The 20,643-nt window shown below is 40.1% G+C and overlaps 1 protein-coding gene across 13 annotated transcripts in view; it reads left to right on the plus strand.

Moving 5' to 3' along the window:
• Positions 1-20,643, plus strand: part of LOC118407978 (adhesion G protein-coupled receptor B3-like) — a 157,731-nt gene that overhangs the window by 129,376 nt on the left and 7,712 nt on the right. For 12 of the 13 annotated variants that reach the window (XM_035808591.1, XM_035808656.1, XM_035808622.1 and 9 more), the window contains 9 exons: positions 3,129-3,131; positions 6,476-6,578; positions 7,174-7,324; positions 10,780-10,849; positions 13,371-13,437; positions 13,830-13,909; positions 16,101-16,227; positions 18,240-18,281; positions 18,753-18,848. In XM_035808591.1, the coding sequence (XP_035664484.1) occupies positions 3,129-3,131; positions 6,476-6,578; positions 7,174-7,324; positions 10,780-10,849; positions 13,371-13,437; positions 13,830-13,909; positions 16,101-16,227; positions 18,240-18,281; positions 18,753-18,848 (739 nt within the window). The remainder of the gene's footprint in view (positions 1-3,128; positions 3,132-6,475; positions 6,579-7,173; positions 7,325-10,779; positions 10,850-13,370; positions 13,438-13,829; positions 13,910-16,100; positions 16,228-18,239; positions 18,282-18,752; positions 18,849-20,643) is intronic. The other variant, XM_035808608.1, reaches the window with a different exon arrangement.

Below are 20,643 nucleotides of genomic sequence, written 5' to 3' on the forward strand. Positions count from 1 at the left end.
AAACACAACGTGCTTAAGCTGACTCGAACAAAATGTTGTGCCTGCATTTGTCAAAGACTTTGCGGCACAGGGCATTATTGGTAGGGCCGATTGCATGTCACGCCCCGAACCTATCATCCTGGCCATATCTGACTCTACACCTGTCGGATATGCTTTCAAGCAGGGAAACATAACCGTATAATCCCTATACTCCCATTCTAAAGCTGAAAATATTGCAATAATCCATGTGTAATACCCGGATAATGTCCTACTTTAAGTGAGTATTGATTGCATATGGCCTCTTGAACTATCCGTACAATATGTTAGTACCTATTTGTTTTGTATTCCCGAGTCATACATAGAAGGACGCCCTAACGAAGTTTATCGCCAGTAATGGAGCCCTGGCGCAGCCTCTTGTCACTACGTTTTATTGCAGGGCTATTGATGAACTAGATCTAAGAGAATCATCTCTCTCTCGGCGGCTAGTTGGGGTCCGCATACACGACGAACGGGAGTGGAATAAGTAATATCTGCGGGGATATAGCGTTACGTACATGTAGGCTGGCCCGACATATTTACCAACGGTAACGGTAGATGAGTGTCATTTGCATGACCCGAGAATTCGCCACGTGACCAGAATGCGGTTAAGACGCATGAGCGTACTTAAAGGATGTCCGTCTCCCGGGGATAACTCCCCTCCAGGTGACCAAAGCTAAAAGATAAAGCATTTCTCAATTTCCCATCTCTGAAAGCTCCGACTGCCTGCAGCAGGGTAAGGCGCCACTTGGAGATGCACTGACGGCAGTTAGTCTTCACGCGCAGTAGAGATATTCGTGGGTTTGAAATATCGTTGCCAACAAGGGTATAAGCATTAAGGGGACTTTTTTAGTTCCAACTGCGCAAGCACGGCGAGATGAATTGTGGGTAATATTTCCAGGCACCTAACGTGTGAACAGTACTTATGTAGACCGTGCTTAATCGGAACATATCCGACTTGTTTGGTTCTTGTCTCAAAGCCCTTCAGCTTTGACAAACTAGTATTATATTACCCACGTTGCATTACGGTACACACTCGCAGCTACAACCATGAAACTTCTTATCACTACCGCAAGCGAAGCAAACTAAAATTCCCAAATGCAATATTTTAAAGATGGTTATGCATGTAAAGGAATTTGACTAGATTTGCAAGTTCAAATATGCATGCATTTCAAGTATATATCAGGCATGTTTCGAGACTGGACTACACTGCCCATTCGCGCTGTCTGTAGATTGTACCTGTCTGCCGTTGTCAACGTGTCTGTAATGATGAAATATGTTAGCAATGGGATTTATGCCGTCCTCAAAGGAGTACAGACTAGCAGGGGTCCCTAAATTGGGCGATGAATTCTCTGACATTCACGTTACACAATACAAAAGTTACTGATACATTTGAAATGATTCACATTGCCGTTCGTCACTGATGAATAGAATATGTTACGTGCTGTTTCCAATTTCTCATTAGCCTGGAGATACAATTAGGATGCATTCATAAAAAGTTGAAAGTTGTCAACGCAGCATCAACATCTAGAACCCCCACATCAGTGACGGTATTACTGAATTTCTATTTTGTAAGCTTGAAGAAGTGAATCAGATATGGCAAAATTTCCTCAGAGAAGATTCAAGGATCTTCAAGATCTGTTACACTGCCATCAGTGGCACTGCCAGTCCTCCCATAATCGCATGAATTATCATCAGTAACATAATTCCATTCATTATCATAATTACAAAAGTAGTATATATGAGATCCATATGAATCACACAGATTTGAACTTAACCAGGCACCAAAGCTACAAGCCGATAGTTAGCTGAGCACAAGCTGTGCTCATCTGACCTGTGGACCCCAGCAGTACATTGACGACGGCAAACAAGACCCGGCTATCTATTTCATGTTTTTGCCCGACCTACAATAAAACAACGAGCTTAAATGTTTACTTGGCACGCCAAGACTAAGTTTTAAAATGCTGCTAGGGAATTTGGAAGACATCAATAATGTTTCTTATTAGTCCAAAATGTAGCTGGTGCCACGGTACTCCATGTTTTTACAACAAAGTCGCCCTCCCCTAACTTCATGCACACTGACACCTGTCTTGAATGTACCGAGTGGAAGCTGGAAAGTATGACTGCACAATAGTTGCTTTCAGATATTTTTCCGTGTGAAAAGTGTTGATTACTTTGAAACAGCCCCAAAATATGTATTCAGTGAGCACTAAATTTAGTACATTTCCAGGTCTGCTCAAAATTAAACGACAAAAACTGTCTCTCTCGAAAAGTTCATCGGCGTCATAATGCTGGTAAAACCTGCTCCCCAGTTTCCCGAATGGTGCCATATAAGCTATATCACCCCTACGCCGCTGTAGTCAGAGTGAACAGCCACATAGCGTTGAAATTGCCTGGCGATATTGCCTGGATTCTAAATAACGCTGGCGTCCATCAGCGACCGTGGAGTGGTTGTTGAAGCCCAAATGATTGCCGGCCAGATTTCCCTTGCGGGTCATTTGTACATCGGCCTGTGTTTCCTCGGCCATGAACATGTAGACAACATGTATTTTACACGACCTTACATCTCTGCAAGACGTCTGATAGATATGCTACGCAGCCTCCTTCGTAGGGGATAAAATCCGTTTGTGTCATCCTGCAATTTATGCGTCATATATCTTTGTGTTATACATGTTACAGGGCAAATATTAAAGTTGTGCAAGGCATACATTTTGTATTTTTAACATGTTATAAAATTCAAGACCGTTTCCAGAATGTTGAAAATATTATCTATGTAATGTTGCTTGACGATATAGCTTTAATTCATATCTCGCCATTTATAGCTCCTAAATCTGGAAGGTGTATTTACAATGTAGCTCAATTTCTGCGACTGACGTCATTTTTCACTGCCAAATGTTTTTTATTTCTTTCGTGCTTTCCATTTCGTGGATGGAACAGAAAGCAAGTATTCATTCTTGTCACACTATTTCATGCTTTATGGTGTATATTTGAAACAGGTTCTAAATTTGTTTGAAACGTAACTTCAAAGTAATAAAGCAACCCCATTAATTTCAAGCATTGCATGCTAGGTCATAGAACCTTATTTCTGTTCTCTGAATTCTCTAAATTTGAAGAAAGTTGCCAGATTGTTCAAGTATAGTCATTTCTATATATCTTGAGAATCAAAGCTAAGATATGATTCAAAAAGACCTGCATGATATGTTTCTTCTCCGCCCCGACATATTGACAATCCTGGTAATGAACCAAGATAAAGGAGTAGATCACTTACATGTAATTACTGTTATTGGTGTTGCTAATATTACGTATCGTCACGTCACAACGGTGTATGTTTTGTCACTTAGTTCTTTGCTTTGCTATCTGTGTGAAATGGTAGCCGTCTCTATTGGCTGTACATCTCATTAGGGTAGGTAGATTACGAAAAAAATGCATTAATCATTGACCAAATAATGCACATTCATAAGAATGAAAACAATGTCAGTATCAGTTGATACATGACGTCTTTCCCTCTGTGTTTATGATTATGACATACCTGTCCGCTCATTCGGTGGTTTATTCGTTGATTATCCGTCTCTGACTAGCAGTTCAAGCGCACTTAAACTGAAAAACAACATGATATCAATGAAAGATTGGCACTATCGCATACATATGCGTGCAGACAAACAATGTTACAGTAAAATACTAGCATTTATATATATATATATACTACGATTTGTCAAACTAATTATTGGGTGACGCACTTTTTATAATCAGAGCTTTAGGAAAGTTTTTATCAGTTTCATAATAATATCTTATCTAAATTCTTTTGTTTCAAAGCCAGCTTGGTTTTACATTGTACCAATTTGCAAGAGACTTGAAACTGTTGCATTGCAGACGACAAGCAATTGCCAAACATGTCTCGTAACAGGCCTTTTCTATATGGGTGTTGTGCATCGACATGCAAGGGGTAATATCTTCTACTGCAATTTCTCCAGGAATTCTAAATCATAATTCAGCGAGTGCATATTGACCCCTGAATGGTCCTGGTTCCAAGATATTTTGAAACTTATGATATATGACCTTCGATCGGGAACAGACTTAATGATAATTGGTTTTAAGGATCCTAGGGTAAGGATAAGGAGTTTATTTTTCGGAAGAATCATCCGCTCGTCTTGAATTATTATCTTACTTACCTTCATCCCCAGGCACATTTGCCAGTGGCATAAGATAGTACTAAAGTTGGCCAAGGAGTATACCCGGCCGAAGTCAGCTGGCCGCTGGGAGCTGACTCCCTTTGGCCGGCTATACTCCCAGGCAATCTTATGCCACTGGTAAATCTGCCTGGAGATTAACTTATTACGTTAGATTCCTATTTTTGGCAACGATATCTCACCAGATTCCACGTCATTGCATGGCCGAAGCTCGCCATTCTCAAAATAACCTAATGTCAAAGCTATAGCGCTAGCACTGGGAATTTCCGGGCTTGTGCTTAAACGCATTTGGTGAAAGTCGACAAGTAGATATTGTCAGTGGATATGCATTAAGCATTTATGAAGCAATAAAGGCCTGTCAACCGCAAATAAAGAAATATTCATAACGAAACTGCAGCTTTCTATACATGTAAACTATCCGCCTGTTTCGATTAATCTAGCCTGGCAATATGTTCCATATGTTCACCTCGCATTGCAATCTAAACAGTACATCCGTGAAATAGTTCGAGTTACCATGTGTCTTCTTTTATTGAAGTACATTCATCATGCATGCAAATAAGCTGTTCATTGATCGCAAGCTGTCACTCTACGATGGGCTTGACTACCATACGGAAAATTTGAAACGTCGTGCTATGTTGCATATCATTTCAACATTCACTGCCACTATAGGCACCGATATAGAAAATATACGGCATCTTTTTTTAATGTGGCGTCAGACCAACTATTACAGATTCAGATCGCGTTCTGAAACATCCTAGGATTTTTTTTGCAAATTATACATATTTCATACTGATATGTTACTTCGCCGCATATCATATTTGGCAGCTGAAATTTTTAGCATTTCTGGCGGAAATGTCACACGCATAAAGCACAGCTCTCCTATAATTCATAAAGATCATTTAGCCGTGTGGCAGTTAAGCAAAGTTACCCTTGTATCTAATTTCTTATTCAGGATCAAAAGAAAAGCTCAAATACCGGTTTTAAAAATCATTTATGTTTTAGGGCCATCTGTAACATAATAGCCATGAGAGATTTTCACAAATTCTTCTTTATTGCCGCTTTGGGATGATTTTAGATACCTTTGGGGGAAAAAGATGCATACTGAGTGAAACACTACCAACTGATGGTGTGAACATTTGTTTACCCCTGATACCATTTTAGTTCTCAAGACACCAACTCAGTACGTTGTTCGGAAGGACTCGAATAACACCGTTTTAAACATACACAGGAATGAGCTACATTCTGACACAAAGCTACTGCCACACATTAAGGACATTCTCTCACTTTGAGGACAGTCCTAAGGTTGGAATTAGCCAGAAATCCATCCTATTCTAGTTCAAGATCCAATCCAAGCAGAAGATTAGTTTCCCAACTTTGATCGTTCAAAATCTATAGTCTACTGGCACGGATGACTTTTAAAGACGGGTACGCAACATTACTTCGCCAAACATAGATGACCTTGCTAACGACTTGCCAACCATGATCTGGGGAAGGTCGCGGTGCCATGGTCAGCTAATACTATGCGTGACCGGCCCTTGGTTTCAAATCACGATAGTCCATGATAAGAAGTACTTGCCAACCAAAGGGTATAACCAGCTTCACTGCAACGGGTCAAGATAAGAAAATTTTATGATGTCTTAGATTGCAATCCGACGGATGCAAGAGCAAAAGTCGCTTGGTGCCAAGAGGTTATTTCGTTGGAATACGATACAATACGATACGTATTGTACTGTCTCTAGCGCTAGTGTAGACATCACTTGTACCACTGACTTTAAAAGGACTAAACATACTAGTACATTATGAGCTATAGATGTCACCGACCATACAATTTATAGAATTATGTGTAAGATGTGTAAGATAGTGATTTGACATCCAACCCTTAAAACGATGTGTAAGACAGCGGTTTGACCTACAAACCTTAAAATGATGAGGAAGATAGCAGTTTGACCTCTGAACCTTATGACTTGGCACGGGCAAAGACTATACGATTATGGATGATGATTTGTAATCTCCAAGCAGATTCCTCCGGTGGCAATTTTTTCCCTCTGCCGGCTGAAGTCCTTCCCCAGCTTATGTTACTGTTTTAAGCCACCGGAGGAATCTGCTTGGAGATTGGATGATTTGTGGAATTTGATACACAACCTGCCCTGCATATATTGTTTGTGGGCCCCTCTGAGAAGTGGTGCCCAGGCAGTGAGAGTGTCACCCTGCCTGAGAAAACTGAAGTGAATGAATAAATAAATGAATAACTATCCCATTCTTTTACCTTCCAGATGCATCCGATGCGATAGATCCGTTATCGTTCTCAACCTGTCCTTGTCGTTATTAAACGCCAACGGTGTTTTCCTTGGTGGGATACCTCAAAAATGGAACAAAGTAAGTATCAGTATGCTGGATGAAAGTATCGTTTGCATTGGTTTATAACGCACGTGAATATGTTTTTTGTTTGAACCTTTGTTTATTCATTGCATAGACTACACAAGGTTCGCTGTCAACTCGCTGAGCGTTACGTTCATAGTAGACCATACACCGACCAAAATTGGATTTTTGTGTCCCTCTATTCATAATTGGAATATGATGCAAATAAAATACACAAACTTAAAGAAATAATTTGTATCTATGAAATTCGTTTAGCAATCTGTCAAATCTTTGGTCGCTCACTGGTCAGTATACTAGTAGGGGGTCCAGAGGTGTCACTTATTCTGTTGTACATTTTGCATGTGTACGGATCTAAAAACAATAACTTGCATAATCGTAGCGGAAGACAACATGGACGTAAAAACTGACTTTGCACCAAAGGCATTAGTACTAGTAGTAATGGGGATGCTAAACAACATCTTACAACACCAAACATTTTAACAAAACCTCTCAAGAAGCATGTCCACCTAAAGAGTCCATATTCGATATGAACAGGCACCAGTATTCAACCTTCTTAAGCATATTCTTTCTCTGATGTGACTTATTTCTACAGACCATCTGTACAGCTGTTGCCGCCATGCTTCATTACTTCTTCCTGGCAGCCTTTTGTTGGATGTTAGCTGAAGGATGGCACATGTACTCTTCCTTGGTCCGCACCAACGGCAAACTCAGCAAAGCCAAGCTATACATCGCACTGGGATGGCGTAAGTTATTTGGCGCCTTTCTTTCTCTTTCTTCCTCTCTTTCTCTCTCTTCTACCCTTTTTCTGTCTATCACTTTCTTTATCTTTCTTCTCTCGTCTTCTTTTTTTTCCTCATATTTTTTATTCCTTGTATTTATTTGTCTACGTACCATCCTTTCTTAAACATAGGTATGGAAACATTATACCGGTAATCACACTGCGTAGTCTCTTGTGTATCAGACACATTTTTCTTCCTTTTATTTCACATCGCCTATGGCCCTGCATCGAACTCGTCTTGCGACTAGTCATGGAGTTTAGGCGATAGTTTGTTACAGAGATAAATACGCCTTCTCCTTGGGGCGTCATAAATGGACAAAGTACGGACACGCCTTACAGTCCCATAATTTATAATCTGTTCCTAAGACTTTGGACTTGCAGCAAATTGCATTAACTTTGGGGATTTGTTCGTACAGAAAATCTTTCGTCTTGGAGACTTATCCTGATGGCCTGTCGTATACCAGTGTAATTGGTGCGAAGATGAATTTGGCTCCGATTGAAAAGCTTTAGGATAAACTCTGTTCTGATAAGGATCTAGACACTTATCTCGCCAATACAGCCGGAGCAAAGCCTTCTAACTAGATTTGCTAACATCCTGTTTACAACGTCGTGAGTCGCTTCCAACAGAGATCAATTATCTATGGCAATGATGTATTCTCTATGGTAGAAGCTCTTCTTGTTCTTCTTGTACTTGGCTGTATTTTGCGCCTTGTGATAACGAAATCTGTGACATTGAATTCAGTCACAGGAAATGTATAGAATCTATTTTATGTTGATAAAAGGAAGCCAACTACATGTCACACTCACTGTCGATTTAAATGTAAACTAAAAAAAAAACATTGACAGAATTGTGCTTCTCCAGCTTTTCATGTGGATGTGCGTTGAATTAAAATCATATAATAAAGTTAGTTCTTATCAAACAAAATCCAATCATTAAGCATACGTTAAAGAAGGTGAGAGTTTAAAAAAAAATAGGAGTATGTTAACGTATACTTTATGAATGCTTTAGGAGGGGCTTTACTGCTTGACGAGGGGTTTAAGATCGGACTTTTGTTTGGACTACTTTGTGTTTATAGATTCAAATGGTTGAATTTTCCCCACAAAATTGTCCATGGGCGTATGCGGGAATCGGCCCCACTATTTTCAACATCTCAAGTCTGAATAGCTGCGGCCTACTTCCCACATTCGGTTATGTTCTTTGAAGCAAGACTTGCATTTAATCGATAAACTCATGAATATCGTTACTCACAGGCAATTACAAAAACGTAATCAAGGCTACCCTTTGTTCAATCGAGATGCTCGAAGTTGCTGACAAATCATAACATGTTGATTTGCTAAAGTACTCGCTTTCAAGGGCAGTAAATAAGTGTAGCAAGTCACTGACATGACGAGGCTCCGTCCATGATGTTTCCACTTAGAGTTCTCATTAACCTCGCGATCTACAGGTCAACAGTGTGGCCACACGTCTATAAAAAGTCCTCTTCGGTTTCCTGGCGGTAGTCTTACCAGAACAGACGTCAAACCGAGTCATCGGACGATGGGAGCCAATCAATACAACGTGTAGTGCACTCAAGTGGCGGTAATTCCTCATCCCCCAGGGATTCGGCTGTATGGACCATCAGCCGACAAGGAACCGAATATTCGTTTAATCCCCCAGTGCTTCATCCTATAAGGGGCGAGAAGTGGGGGCGCATCTTGTTCCTCGTGGGTATCGCTGGTATTTCAACTGCTGCATTATGGCTGTATATATTAGAAAATGCACCCGATATGCAACAACGTATTGCCTCAAGTGACTTGCTGGTTCAAAAGGACACACAAGTCCTGAATTCAGTGTTAAATTTCTTTAGAGTCAATTTTCTCCGAATTCAAAACTTCTCGAATAACTGCTAGGGGACCAAACCTGCAACACTTCTATCTTGCACCTACATTTTCATGGAAATGATTAAGATCGAATGCGCTTTATTTTTTTGATTGCCCTATCGTCTTTGAATAGCTACGTACACTGCATATGATTTAAAAAGAAATGTGCATCAAATTATAGGTGTATTGCCAAGATTGCGAAGAGGAAGTGTGATTCTATGTACTATATCTTTGTTTCTAAGTGTTATTCCAACATCATATCACAACGTTAAAAGCCTGGCAATTAATTTCAAAACAGAGAATACCCCCACAGGCGTAGAACTAGGCTCCAGTTAACAAATAATTGTCTAGCCACTAAGAATATCCGGAGAAAATATTGAATTTTTAGTACAATTTCTCACCGGCGCTGGTGCAACATCAAATCCCTTGGTAGATTAGAGGAATTTCTCGTAGCAAGCACTAGAAGCCAGAGGAGTCGTTTCTTTTGCTAACGGCTGAAAGTTAAGAAAGTGTGCGCCTCGATTCATTTTCTATTCTAATGCCTACGTACCTTGTAATGATGTTTAAAGCATATTATCATATAGTCATACGACATTGGCCAATCAGAAGGCCCCATTTCATATATATTGGTTATGACGTCTTAGGTCATAGAGGTGCCACAAGTGAATAATAAATCTCAAGTGGTGAATAATAACATTAGTCAATCAGAATGAGAGGTACATAATCACAATTGGCGAATAATTACATTGACCAATCAGAATGAAAGACACATTGGCAAATCAGAATGAGAGATACTCAGCACATTCACCAATCAGAAGGAGGCATACATGTGCCCCAACAGAGGGGAATGAGTGGAGCAGAGCAGTGTAGATTTACAAAAATTTACATCCCAATACGTATACTGCAATTTTACGAAATGTTGTAGAAATTTTGTTTAAAAATGAAATTTATAATCTTGCGACCTTATGTACCAAAATCAAAAATGTAAACTGAACTGTATTACTCAACAATGAGACATGTACGTGCATGCTGCATGTAACGTTATAGTGTCAATCAGATTTTTTTTCTATGGGCCAGTTTGGATAGGCTATATATCTTATTGGTTTTATTCGGTGATTATTGCAAAGGACCAGACGTTGCGACACCATGTAAACCTCAGGACGCGCCATCAACCCTTAAGTCATACCCTTCATGGGCTGGATACTAGTACTTTAAGTAAAGAAGTAGAAAAGTTATGCTTTATTCCATTTATGCTACAAGATTAGTCTGTTCGATCCCCTCTTCTGGGGTGTAGACAGTTTTCAATTACAATTGCATTCCGTCCTGCTTCGCTAAGTTTGTTAGTGTGCATATCTTTGGTCTAGTTGTCGGGCACTCGTCTGTACATGTGCACAGTGAATATTCTAAACCAATATGGACTTCGTTTTGTGCATATTTTTGTAACAATGCGAGTACTGCAATGGTGTGATTGAAACATTTGCCATGTAATCTACTTTTTGACAGTAGTAACATGTCTCCGTGAGATATATCATCTAACTCCATGTCTTACACCATCCACAGTTCTACCAGCAGCAGTTGTCGGTGTTTCGTTGGGGATTACGAAGACTAATGGATACGGCAATGACAAACAGTAAGCATCTCTCACACATATGGGCATATCTATATGGCACACAATAATTGTTCATTCTTCCTGAGTTTCGTGTTCTTGCATTGCTACCGACAGTAGCGTGAAATCACGGCAAAATATTGCACAGAATTTAAACCGTTTCTTTCCGTGGATGTACGTCAATTCCACTCCGGTGCTGGGTATGGAAGAGTTGTCGGCGTACTGCCGCGGGAATCAGCCAGTCCGTCACGCCTGCTGGACATTGAACAGACTTGATTCAGGGTGGTCGGTCTAACTCAATATTTCAACCTTGATGAAGAGCGTCCATAATGAAATTCTGCGATCAAAATCCATAAGATATAAAAAAATCCAGGAGCTCGCTTCATCAATCAATGTATAATGTACGAGGCAAACGTCAATCATCAAACAGCTCCGCGGGATTTTCCATAAGCCGAGACATTTTTGCGTGCGCCTGTATCATCGATTGATCTGCTGATGGGCAGATCGAAGCTGAACCTTCAACAATGACGACTGTGTAGACAAATGCTCACCTGCGGTATAATGTAACCGTGACCTTTCTATGTGTCACTATTGATTTGAGTAGTCCCTTCATCCACAAGTAAGAGTCGAGTCTCTGAGGGTGTCACGTCTGCCGAAATGTTGTAATCTGTTCCTTAACATGCTGAAAATTCCAAAAGTTGGTAAATTTCCACGGAATGTGGGAGAAGATTGAATAACTGATAAGCATGCCGGATCACGGGTAGTGAAATGTTGTCTCCACCCACGCTAGCTGTGCCCTTGCCTCGTGCCGGGCCGTGTCAGTGGTGATGCCGGTGGTAACGATCCCTCATCCCTCCGGGATCACGGCGCTCCTCGCACCCCTATCCGTCTTATCAACCACGCCAGATCTTAGATGTCACGGAGGCAAGGGGTGATTGGGAAGGTTCGCCGGAGGTAAAATGGATTATTAGGGAACGTCATTTGAATTACCAATTGTAATTATGCTCTTGTCTTGCATATTTCTACAAAACGGTGCAGAGGAATCATCCCATCATTTGCCCAGACCTACGTATACAGTGTTGAGTAATCTGGGACGTAATTAAATGGCTAGATAACAATACTCTTAGACCAATTTAAATGCCACTGTATTTTGTTTTTCACTTAGACGTGTGCTGCTCAAAACCAAGTACCAATTTGGACCATATTGTACATGGCCCACACGTATGGTTATCTTAAGTAGTCGAGCTACATAGTCTGACCTGGTAACGTATTTTGTGAACATATCAACTTTGGACATCCCAAATTAAGTTTCAGTTGCAGTTGTGCCCAGTCTTCCCCCTGTTTATAGTGTAGTCCACTGCAGGGAGAGAATGTTAGGCTGTCTATGTAGAACCCTGTCAGCACGTCATCATTTGCACTAACTCCACCTGCAGAAGTCAAGATTGCCCCATAGCTTCCTGGCAATGTCAGAGGGCCTCTGGCAAGCGAAGTGCGACATAAACACCCTCCCCCGGTCTTTATGGTATGCAGTGACCTGTGCAAACACCCCAGTCCAGGTAGCCATGTAGAAAGTCGTGTATTCGTCAATGTCTCCAGATGTTCCGTCTCAGTGGTGAATGGGCCATCTCGTCCAGACCATGACCAGCTAAAGGAGTCAATCGTTTGCATCAACAACGCGAAGGCAGGACCACTTGGATACTGCCGAACAAGAGTACAACGAAAACTATCTTACAGTTTTTCTTTTCCAAACATGTGGACGAAGTCAGGTGCTATATTGGATATGTTTGGGGGAATGCTGATGATATGAGGGTGGTTGTGAACGATAGCCAACTTCAACAAGTTTAACATTGTGTACCGATCAAACTACAACTATTGTATGTCAAAGCCGTGATGAAACCAGGAGCCAATAAATGAAAAATTTCAGTGACATACAAAACATCAGAAGATATAGTTACGGGATATTCACTGCCAAAAGAACATAGGACTTTACATATATGTCATATCCAAAAGCACCTTGTTCAGATGAGACAACTTATTATTACCAGAACAGTAGGAAAGGAAAGTGATCTCCATCTGTTTTTAGTTACAATTGTAGTAAACAAGTGAGTGACTTTTAGCATGCCATCTTAGCGTTCAAACGACTTGTAAGAGCAAGAATAGCGTCCGTAGCAGGCTCTCTGTGTTTCTGCCCGTGGCACAAAGCAAAGGACCCAGTACAAAAAGTGCATTATGAGCAAGAAAAGAGCCTGCTAACCTATGCCACCCCCACACGTTGTCTAAACGCATATATCTATTTGCCAATGATACATCACTGAATATACATGTACAACCTTGCCAGTTCTCCTTCCTCCTCTTGAAGGTCATTGCTATAACTTCATCAATAGATAAAGATCTGAGTTCTTGCATACAAAATACCCTCCGTGCATGCTAATATCTCATGCATCATGATCGATGGGAAGATGTACTGGGGGAAATGATCACAGCCAGCTCATCCTCTTGCTGATAGCGCATGACCTTAAGCCATTTATTGGATTGTATTTTTCAGCTGCTGGATCACGCTAGATAGCCAGCTGCCATTAGCCTTGGCAGCGCCTGCCTGTGCAGTAGTGGCCGTAAGTATAACACTTCCATCATGTTAGAGAGAGAAGTGTTAAGCGGCTTTGATTTGTGTCACGTATGTTACAGCATAATGGGTATAAATGCATTTTCATAAGACAGAAACGCATATTAAACCATTTTGTAATCACAGTATGTTATCAGGTACGATGGCAAGCATTATATTTTTATTGTCTTTTATATTATGTCTTCTGGGTAATTACGTTAGTAGAATGGGGAATATTGTTTTGATGCGAATGAGTACATATAAAAGAAATAGCCATGTGTTTGCCAACGATCTATTCATCCGTGTACTGATTGTGTAATATATTTTAAGATATGTATAGATAGACCTTTGGGTAAATTTGCAGCTGTCGATCTTATTCTAGTTTACTTTCCTGTCTTTTAGGCAAACTTGGTCATCTTACTACTGGTCGTGAAAGCAATGCTGAATTCAATGGCGAAAAAAGTCGACAAGGACCGGACAAGGTTTGCGTTAATATCTGTAATTTGTATACTTGTATGCATGATGCGTGGCAACGTCAAGCAAATTCGTTCGCCATTATCAAGGTAGTAGAACACAGTATTTATGCGCGACCCCCGGGTTCCATGACGCTGGTACATAAAGTAGTACGAATAAACTTGTTGAAGGAGAGGTAAAAAGCCTTATTTGATGGGCCTCCAGATATAACCTGTGCTGTGCGGTCACGGAAGGTTCCGACTCCGAAACTGTATGGTTTGGATTGTGAAAGTTTTCTATTCCCCGTATAAATACGCCCCATTACGCAACTGCCCTTCTAGTGTGAGCGAGCTGCAGTTATTTGACCTCCGCACAGTGGCGTTTCAAAGTGGGCATGAGAAGGCAATACACCGACAGGATTTTCTTGTTATTTTTTTTTTAGATATTTTGTGGCTTGTGCCCTAAGCTCGAACATATCCTTTTTTTGGTATTTCTAAAGTGCACCCTACTTTTTTTTCCGCGTCGAAGCCAGTCACCTAGGCCTTGTGGCCCTTGACTGTAGAAATCTCCATAGGCCAAAAACTGTGTTCTACTACCTTATAACTGAGTCGGGTACAACCTCGTTTTTCTCGAGATTCTACGGACCATTTGAAGGTTAAGTAAGCTAAAGTCTTCTTTTACAGGTATTAATCGATATAACATAGTGGTGGCCTACAGTAATTTTTGTAACATTTGGTCTTGATCTTTTGCTGAATTGCTTGATTCCAAGCGTCTGACCTCATGCTCATCTTCAGGGAATGATGACATCAGCGAGAACGTGCAACGTTATCCAGGAGTTTTCGAGTTTTTTAATTTCCGTGTTGCATTTTTTTGTTAAGACTTCATTAGACCGGATATAAAATAGCGCTTGGTATGATGAACGAATGAAGACCTTTATTTTGCCCAACTTGGCTAAGTACATGTAAAAAGAACATGTTTACAAACATAACTTCTTGGTAATAATGAAAAATGTACGATTATATGGGCTTGATTTAATCCACTTATCAGATGCATGGGGAATGCATTTGTTTCAGTGCTACTCGTACGGGTATCTAAATAGAGGGCAATTACTTTCTATATAACTTAACGGGATATTTCTATCATTAACATACATAGTACAATCTACGATGGTGCACTTCATATTCTTTCGTATTTGAGGTACAAATTAAGAGATTCTTTGCTCTATAATGAAAGATGATTGTCTCTGACTCGTGGAACAACTGTAGGCGACAAGCTGTCTGTGTCGTTGTTAAAAAGTAGTGGCAGACTCGGCGCCACCATCGTTCTAAGTTCTTCGTGAATACTAAATGCGTACCAGCTTAGTACAAGGCGCCTTGAGTGGTTCTGAAAGTCAAAGGCTGCAAATTTTCTCCATTTGAAACTTAAGCTGTTATACATAATGCATACTGTATGGTGCCTCTGGGAGGTTTGTTATGGATGGTCCTGAGAAGAAAGACGATCTAACATATGACTGCACGAATAAGGTTAATGTGACAACTTTGCCTACGTAGCCTCTAATCAAATGGAATTTTCTCCTGAAGAACTGGGAATCAATGACGGAATAGAAGTGGAGTTGGATTATTATGTTATTTATGAGAGCAATATTCTTCTCCTTCACTACCTGCATGAGGCCCACTGACTCTCGCCGTGGCCAAAAGGAAGTGGTCCGGTAAAGCTACATTATGTACTAAACGTTTAACTGTTTGAAATGTGACTGTTTTCAAAAGGTTTGGGGTGGTCACAGATTCGTTCATGATAAGTACATCGTATTCGCGCGGACATTCACTTCATTTATTGCCTTGCCGTGTGTTGAGTATCCAAGCATCAAAGCGTTGGGCCTCCGGGGCTGCGGCGCTAATAATAGATCGGCTTGAGAACTGTTCCTGTGACATGACGAACAATTCTGACCTACACTGCTTCTGGGTATTATTACAATTCTTTGCGAGCGCAAAGTTTGCAGACATACATTGAGAAACCAATTAATTATACAACTCTGAGAATATTACCAAAACATATTACTAAATATGAAAGGCAGTTTATCATCATTGAAGTGTTGCTTATAAGGCCACTAGATTGTAGATTTATCTATATATTTATGAAGGCTATATTGTTTATTATTTCCAATGAAATATGAATAATTAACGACAGATTGTTAATACAATCTACTGATTTTTCTCCTAGAACGGCTCTGTGGAGTTCGTGCGTGATACTGCCTTTGCTGGCCGCTACTGTCGTCCTGGCGGTGTTTGCCGTTAACCGATCGGCAGTGCTATTTCAGTACTTATTCGCCATGTGCAATACCTTACTGGTAAGTGGGCATGTACTCAGCCTTCCATCCTACATTTTACATTTAGGAAATGCATTCTTAAAATTTGGTACACAGTTTGAAAGATGAATTAATTTTATCAGTACGGACTGTCACCTAGAATGTTGATAACAAACTGTAACAAGCATACAAGTATGTACATCATTACGTAAGCTATCTGCATACCTACTGTCATTAACATCCATCAACCCCTTCTCTCATTATTCCTTCTCAAAACCTAAAACAAGAATTACTTTCACCGCCCCTGCGAAACCCCTAGGTGGCCAAAACTTACACACCTTTTTATGCTTTAACACAGCTACCTACCACTTAAAAATCATCACCCAAACAAGTCCCAAACACAAAATAGCAAAACCGGAAGTTCCGCTGCAGTACCATAACACGCCGCTAGAGCGCCCTGCCGTAACGCAATTCCTGCCATTCCTTCGTCATGTCTAATCCTACCCACATACCAAATATCAAAACCATCCATTCACGCGTTCCCTAGTTATCAGGCTGACAAACGACCCCCTGACATCAAAACAGCACTGACTACAAACACTTCGTTTCACGAAGTGAATAATGCTTAGTACATATTTCACGTCAATAACAATAAGAATGCTACAATGTGTATATGCCTCTTAGCCTGGTACGTCCATTTGACGTGAAGTATCATAATTGCTAATTCATCAGCATAAACCTAGTGCGTAAATATTACTTTTTGTTCATTATATTATGTGTTTTTTTTTTTGTAAAAAAATGTATTTTCTACAGCACTGTTTCTTGAACGATAAACGCCATGTATTATAGTATTCCTCAGGAATAAGGAGTATATAGCTTTGAGTTACCTTTTCTTAAGATTTAACGTACGCTTTGCATGTGTGCATTGACCTAATTTGGCTTATTTATTGGCATCTGACGTATACCTCATAGGTATGACCTTCCAAATAAAGGCTTCTCTGTACCTACCGTTTACCCCCCCCCCCCCCAGATTTTTACATTATAGATCGTGAGATGTTATTGCATTTAAGGGTCACGTGTTGACCGGCAATATGCTCACGCCATTTCGCGAGAAGGTTTGCAAAATAAAGCAGTATAAATTACTTTCCCTATGGCTAGAAATGCAATTTTACAAATGCTATGCAAGGTTAATCATTCTTTTGGATGTAGCTTCCGAAGTTCGTCACCGAAAGTCCAAATGCGCTGAATTTAGCTTTTAAAACTATAATGTTTTTATCCGTTCCGGTTGCTCAATGTCGATACGTAACGTTACGTTTGCTAAAAGGCGAAATTCCGGACACGACCAAAAAATCACTGCACTTCAAACTCTGCATGAAATTCCAGGTCTCCTGTCCATTGAATGTATTACATTTTTGCAGGCCCGGACAATGTTTCTTATAGAGCTACTCACAAATATGAATGCAGATCATCAGTAACATGAACCCTATTTCGTACAATATACTGTGACATGAAAGTAATGGCATTCTGTGCTTGAACATAAAACATTTCTTTGCAAGTGTGTGGGCATAGACACTAGAATTTACGAGCATGCTGTACAGACTATATGTTCTGTAGCGTTGTTGATCATTTGCCATGGAATGCCTACTACCGTGGAGAGCGCAGGCTATTGTTGAAAGTCCATGTGTGCAGTATTGATGGATTGTGCAGCATAATGAGATAGAGAAGGGCGAATATTTATGACCCAATCTCCTCGCTCCAATATCGGTAAACCGACGAGTTTCTGAAGCCTTTTAAGCGGAAAAACCCTCATTTACGGCGGAATATTGATTGCTGTACACTATTTGCCAAAGTGGACATGCATCATAGAACTGTCTCGGGAATTATCTAAAGTAAAAATCATTAATGTCCATGGAAATGGTCATACGTTTTGTATGCTAGCTGCCAGAGAGAAATGTTGAAGTAGCCGACACAGTGCCGAGACTAAATATAAAAGGATTGGTTGAGCGTACGCCTTAGCCTGGTTATGTATTGAGACATTTGTTATTATTCTGCAGGGTCTCTTCATGCTGCTGTTCTACTGCGTAGGAAATAAACAGGTCAGTCATATCCCTCATGACATTTTGCCCTAGGTAGCACTTTTATCATGACACTTGGCCTTTTTGGATCGATGAATTTCCCGTTTAATATTCACCCTGTGCACACATGCATTTTTCAGCTCACGACACGTACTGTAGTGAATATAGGATGGATGTGTACGTACCATATAACCCTACCAATGGCCATTACTGTGACGTGTGTCCGTAGTTATTTGAATACACTGCCAATAGAGTGGCAGGAAGTGTGTGGAAAAGGTCAGACAGAAAGTATCAGACATGACAGGTCATCGGGTCAATGGAAGAGGCTACTAATTCACGGGAAATTGTTTTCGTTGTCGGTAGTTTTTTCTGTTTTCCGATACTTCTTTCCTTCTGATAATAACGTTAATAGTAGAGTGACAGAGGTGATCAATGGACACATGTATTGTTAAAACGTAATTCAAAACCTTAATAAATACTTGCATATATCAGGTCTTGGACATCGTGAAGTCCCGGATGTGCGCTACTGAAGAGACTGACCCACCATCCGACCCTGACGTCGCCATATCTGCTCAGAACCCTACTGCGGTAAATCATAACTACACTGGCTATGGGCATGTAGATAGATCTAGAGTTTTGATAGTTTCAAATCAAAGCAATTTGTTATCTACGAAATCAAAGTTGAAGAGTCAGTCAGTATGTTACCTTGCTCCTGATATCGCGATAGAATTTATTAGTAGCATTGATACGTACATTTGATCTGGCTTTAATACAGCTCCACTCAACTACCTCATTTGACAGAGAGCTCAGCGAATTGCATCAATAGAAAACGATTCTCCTGACGCCTTGTGATTTTTTTGTGTGTTTTTAATCATACTTTTACATTTTGCGTGACATTCCAACTATGAAATCAAGAGTAAACCAGATCCAATTTAGTTGTTAGTGAGATCGCAGCGCCATCGCCGTCTAATAGAATGGGAGCGTGAAGCAACAAAGCTGGGGCATTGGACAATTAATCACAAACAAAAAATGTTTTTCTTAGGGTGTAACATTTTCCTTGACAGTTATGCTATGTGGGGCCTTGTTCCAGATTGCTGATGCATTTTTTGAAAATACGTCCTCGTTTATTACTGTAAATGTATTACAATTTACCCGCTGTGACATGCAGAAGCTATTGACAACAAATTAGCAAATAGACAAATACCATTCACAGCACGAAAACAACTTTTTAGGCAAAGTTTCAGAGATACGTAAAAAGCCCTTAAAGGCGGAGAAATATTTCAGCAGATTTTAAGATCTATTAAAGGCATCGGAAACATACATTTGGCATTTACGGAAGATTTCAGCGTTTGTAAATCTAACTTAATCTGTTGTGTTTCTTTACGTGAATTTTACATGTATTTTAGTATGCCGAAGAGACAACTTAAATGTCTCAAAAATATTTTCTGTCAAAACGGACAAATACCGTTTCTCTAGATCTGTTACAAAATACATGTTAACCGGCTAAGTCAAATGTAATAAGCCTTTGTCTGGTGTTAGATAAAACATTGCGTCATCTGTTTTATAACAGTCAAAACTCAAAATTATTGCGCTTTCTGGTACAAAATGTTATGTTTATACCTCAGCAAATACAAATACAATACAATACAAAGTCAAATACAATAATCTTCTGTGTTTTTTTTGGCTATTCCGAAAGCATTTGACGAATTCAAACTTTCTGTGCGCAAGGTTTAATTCGAACAGGGGAGAACCTCTCACGGTTAGCTTATATGCGCTATTTTACGTTATATGAGATGTTGCGTATACCATGGTCAATATTGACCGAAGGATGCCATATATATATAATTTATTTCGAACCGTCATTTACGCAAAGAAGGGAAGACCTCCCCCGTTAATATATTTGCTAAGCCGTATATGAAATGTTGCGTATTTCATTTGAACATACGACATGTTTAATCTTTGAATCCGCGCAGTTTAAGCGAACTAGGGGAGACCTCCCCCGTTTAGCTTATATGTTGCCAAAACGCATATGAAATGTTGCGTATTTCTTTTGAACATACGACATGTTTAATATTGAATCCGCACAGTTTAAGCGAACTAGGGGAGACCTACCTTGTTTAGCTTATATGCTGCCAAAACGTATATGAAATGTTGCGTATTTCTGTAAAACATACAAGTTTAATCTCTGAATCCGCGTAGCTTAAGCGAACTAGGGGAGACCTCCCCCGTTTAGCTTATATGTTGCCAAAACGTATATGAATGTTGCGTATTTCTGTAAAACATACGACATGTTTAATATTTGAATCCGCACAGTTTAAGCGAACTAGGGGAGACCTCCCCCGTTTAGCTTATATGCTGCCAAAACGTATATGAAATGTTGCGT

Source organism: Branchiostoma floridae, chromosome 2, assembly GCF_000003815.2.
Source record: "Branchiostoma floridae strain S238N-H82 chromosome 2, Bfl_VNyyK, whole genome shotgun sequence".
NCBI classification, from domain to species: domain Eukaryota; kingdom Metazoa; phylum Chordata; class Leptocardii; order Amphioxiformes; family Branchiostomatidae; genus Branchiostoma; species Branchiostoma floridae.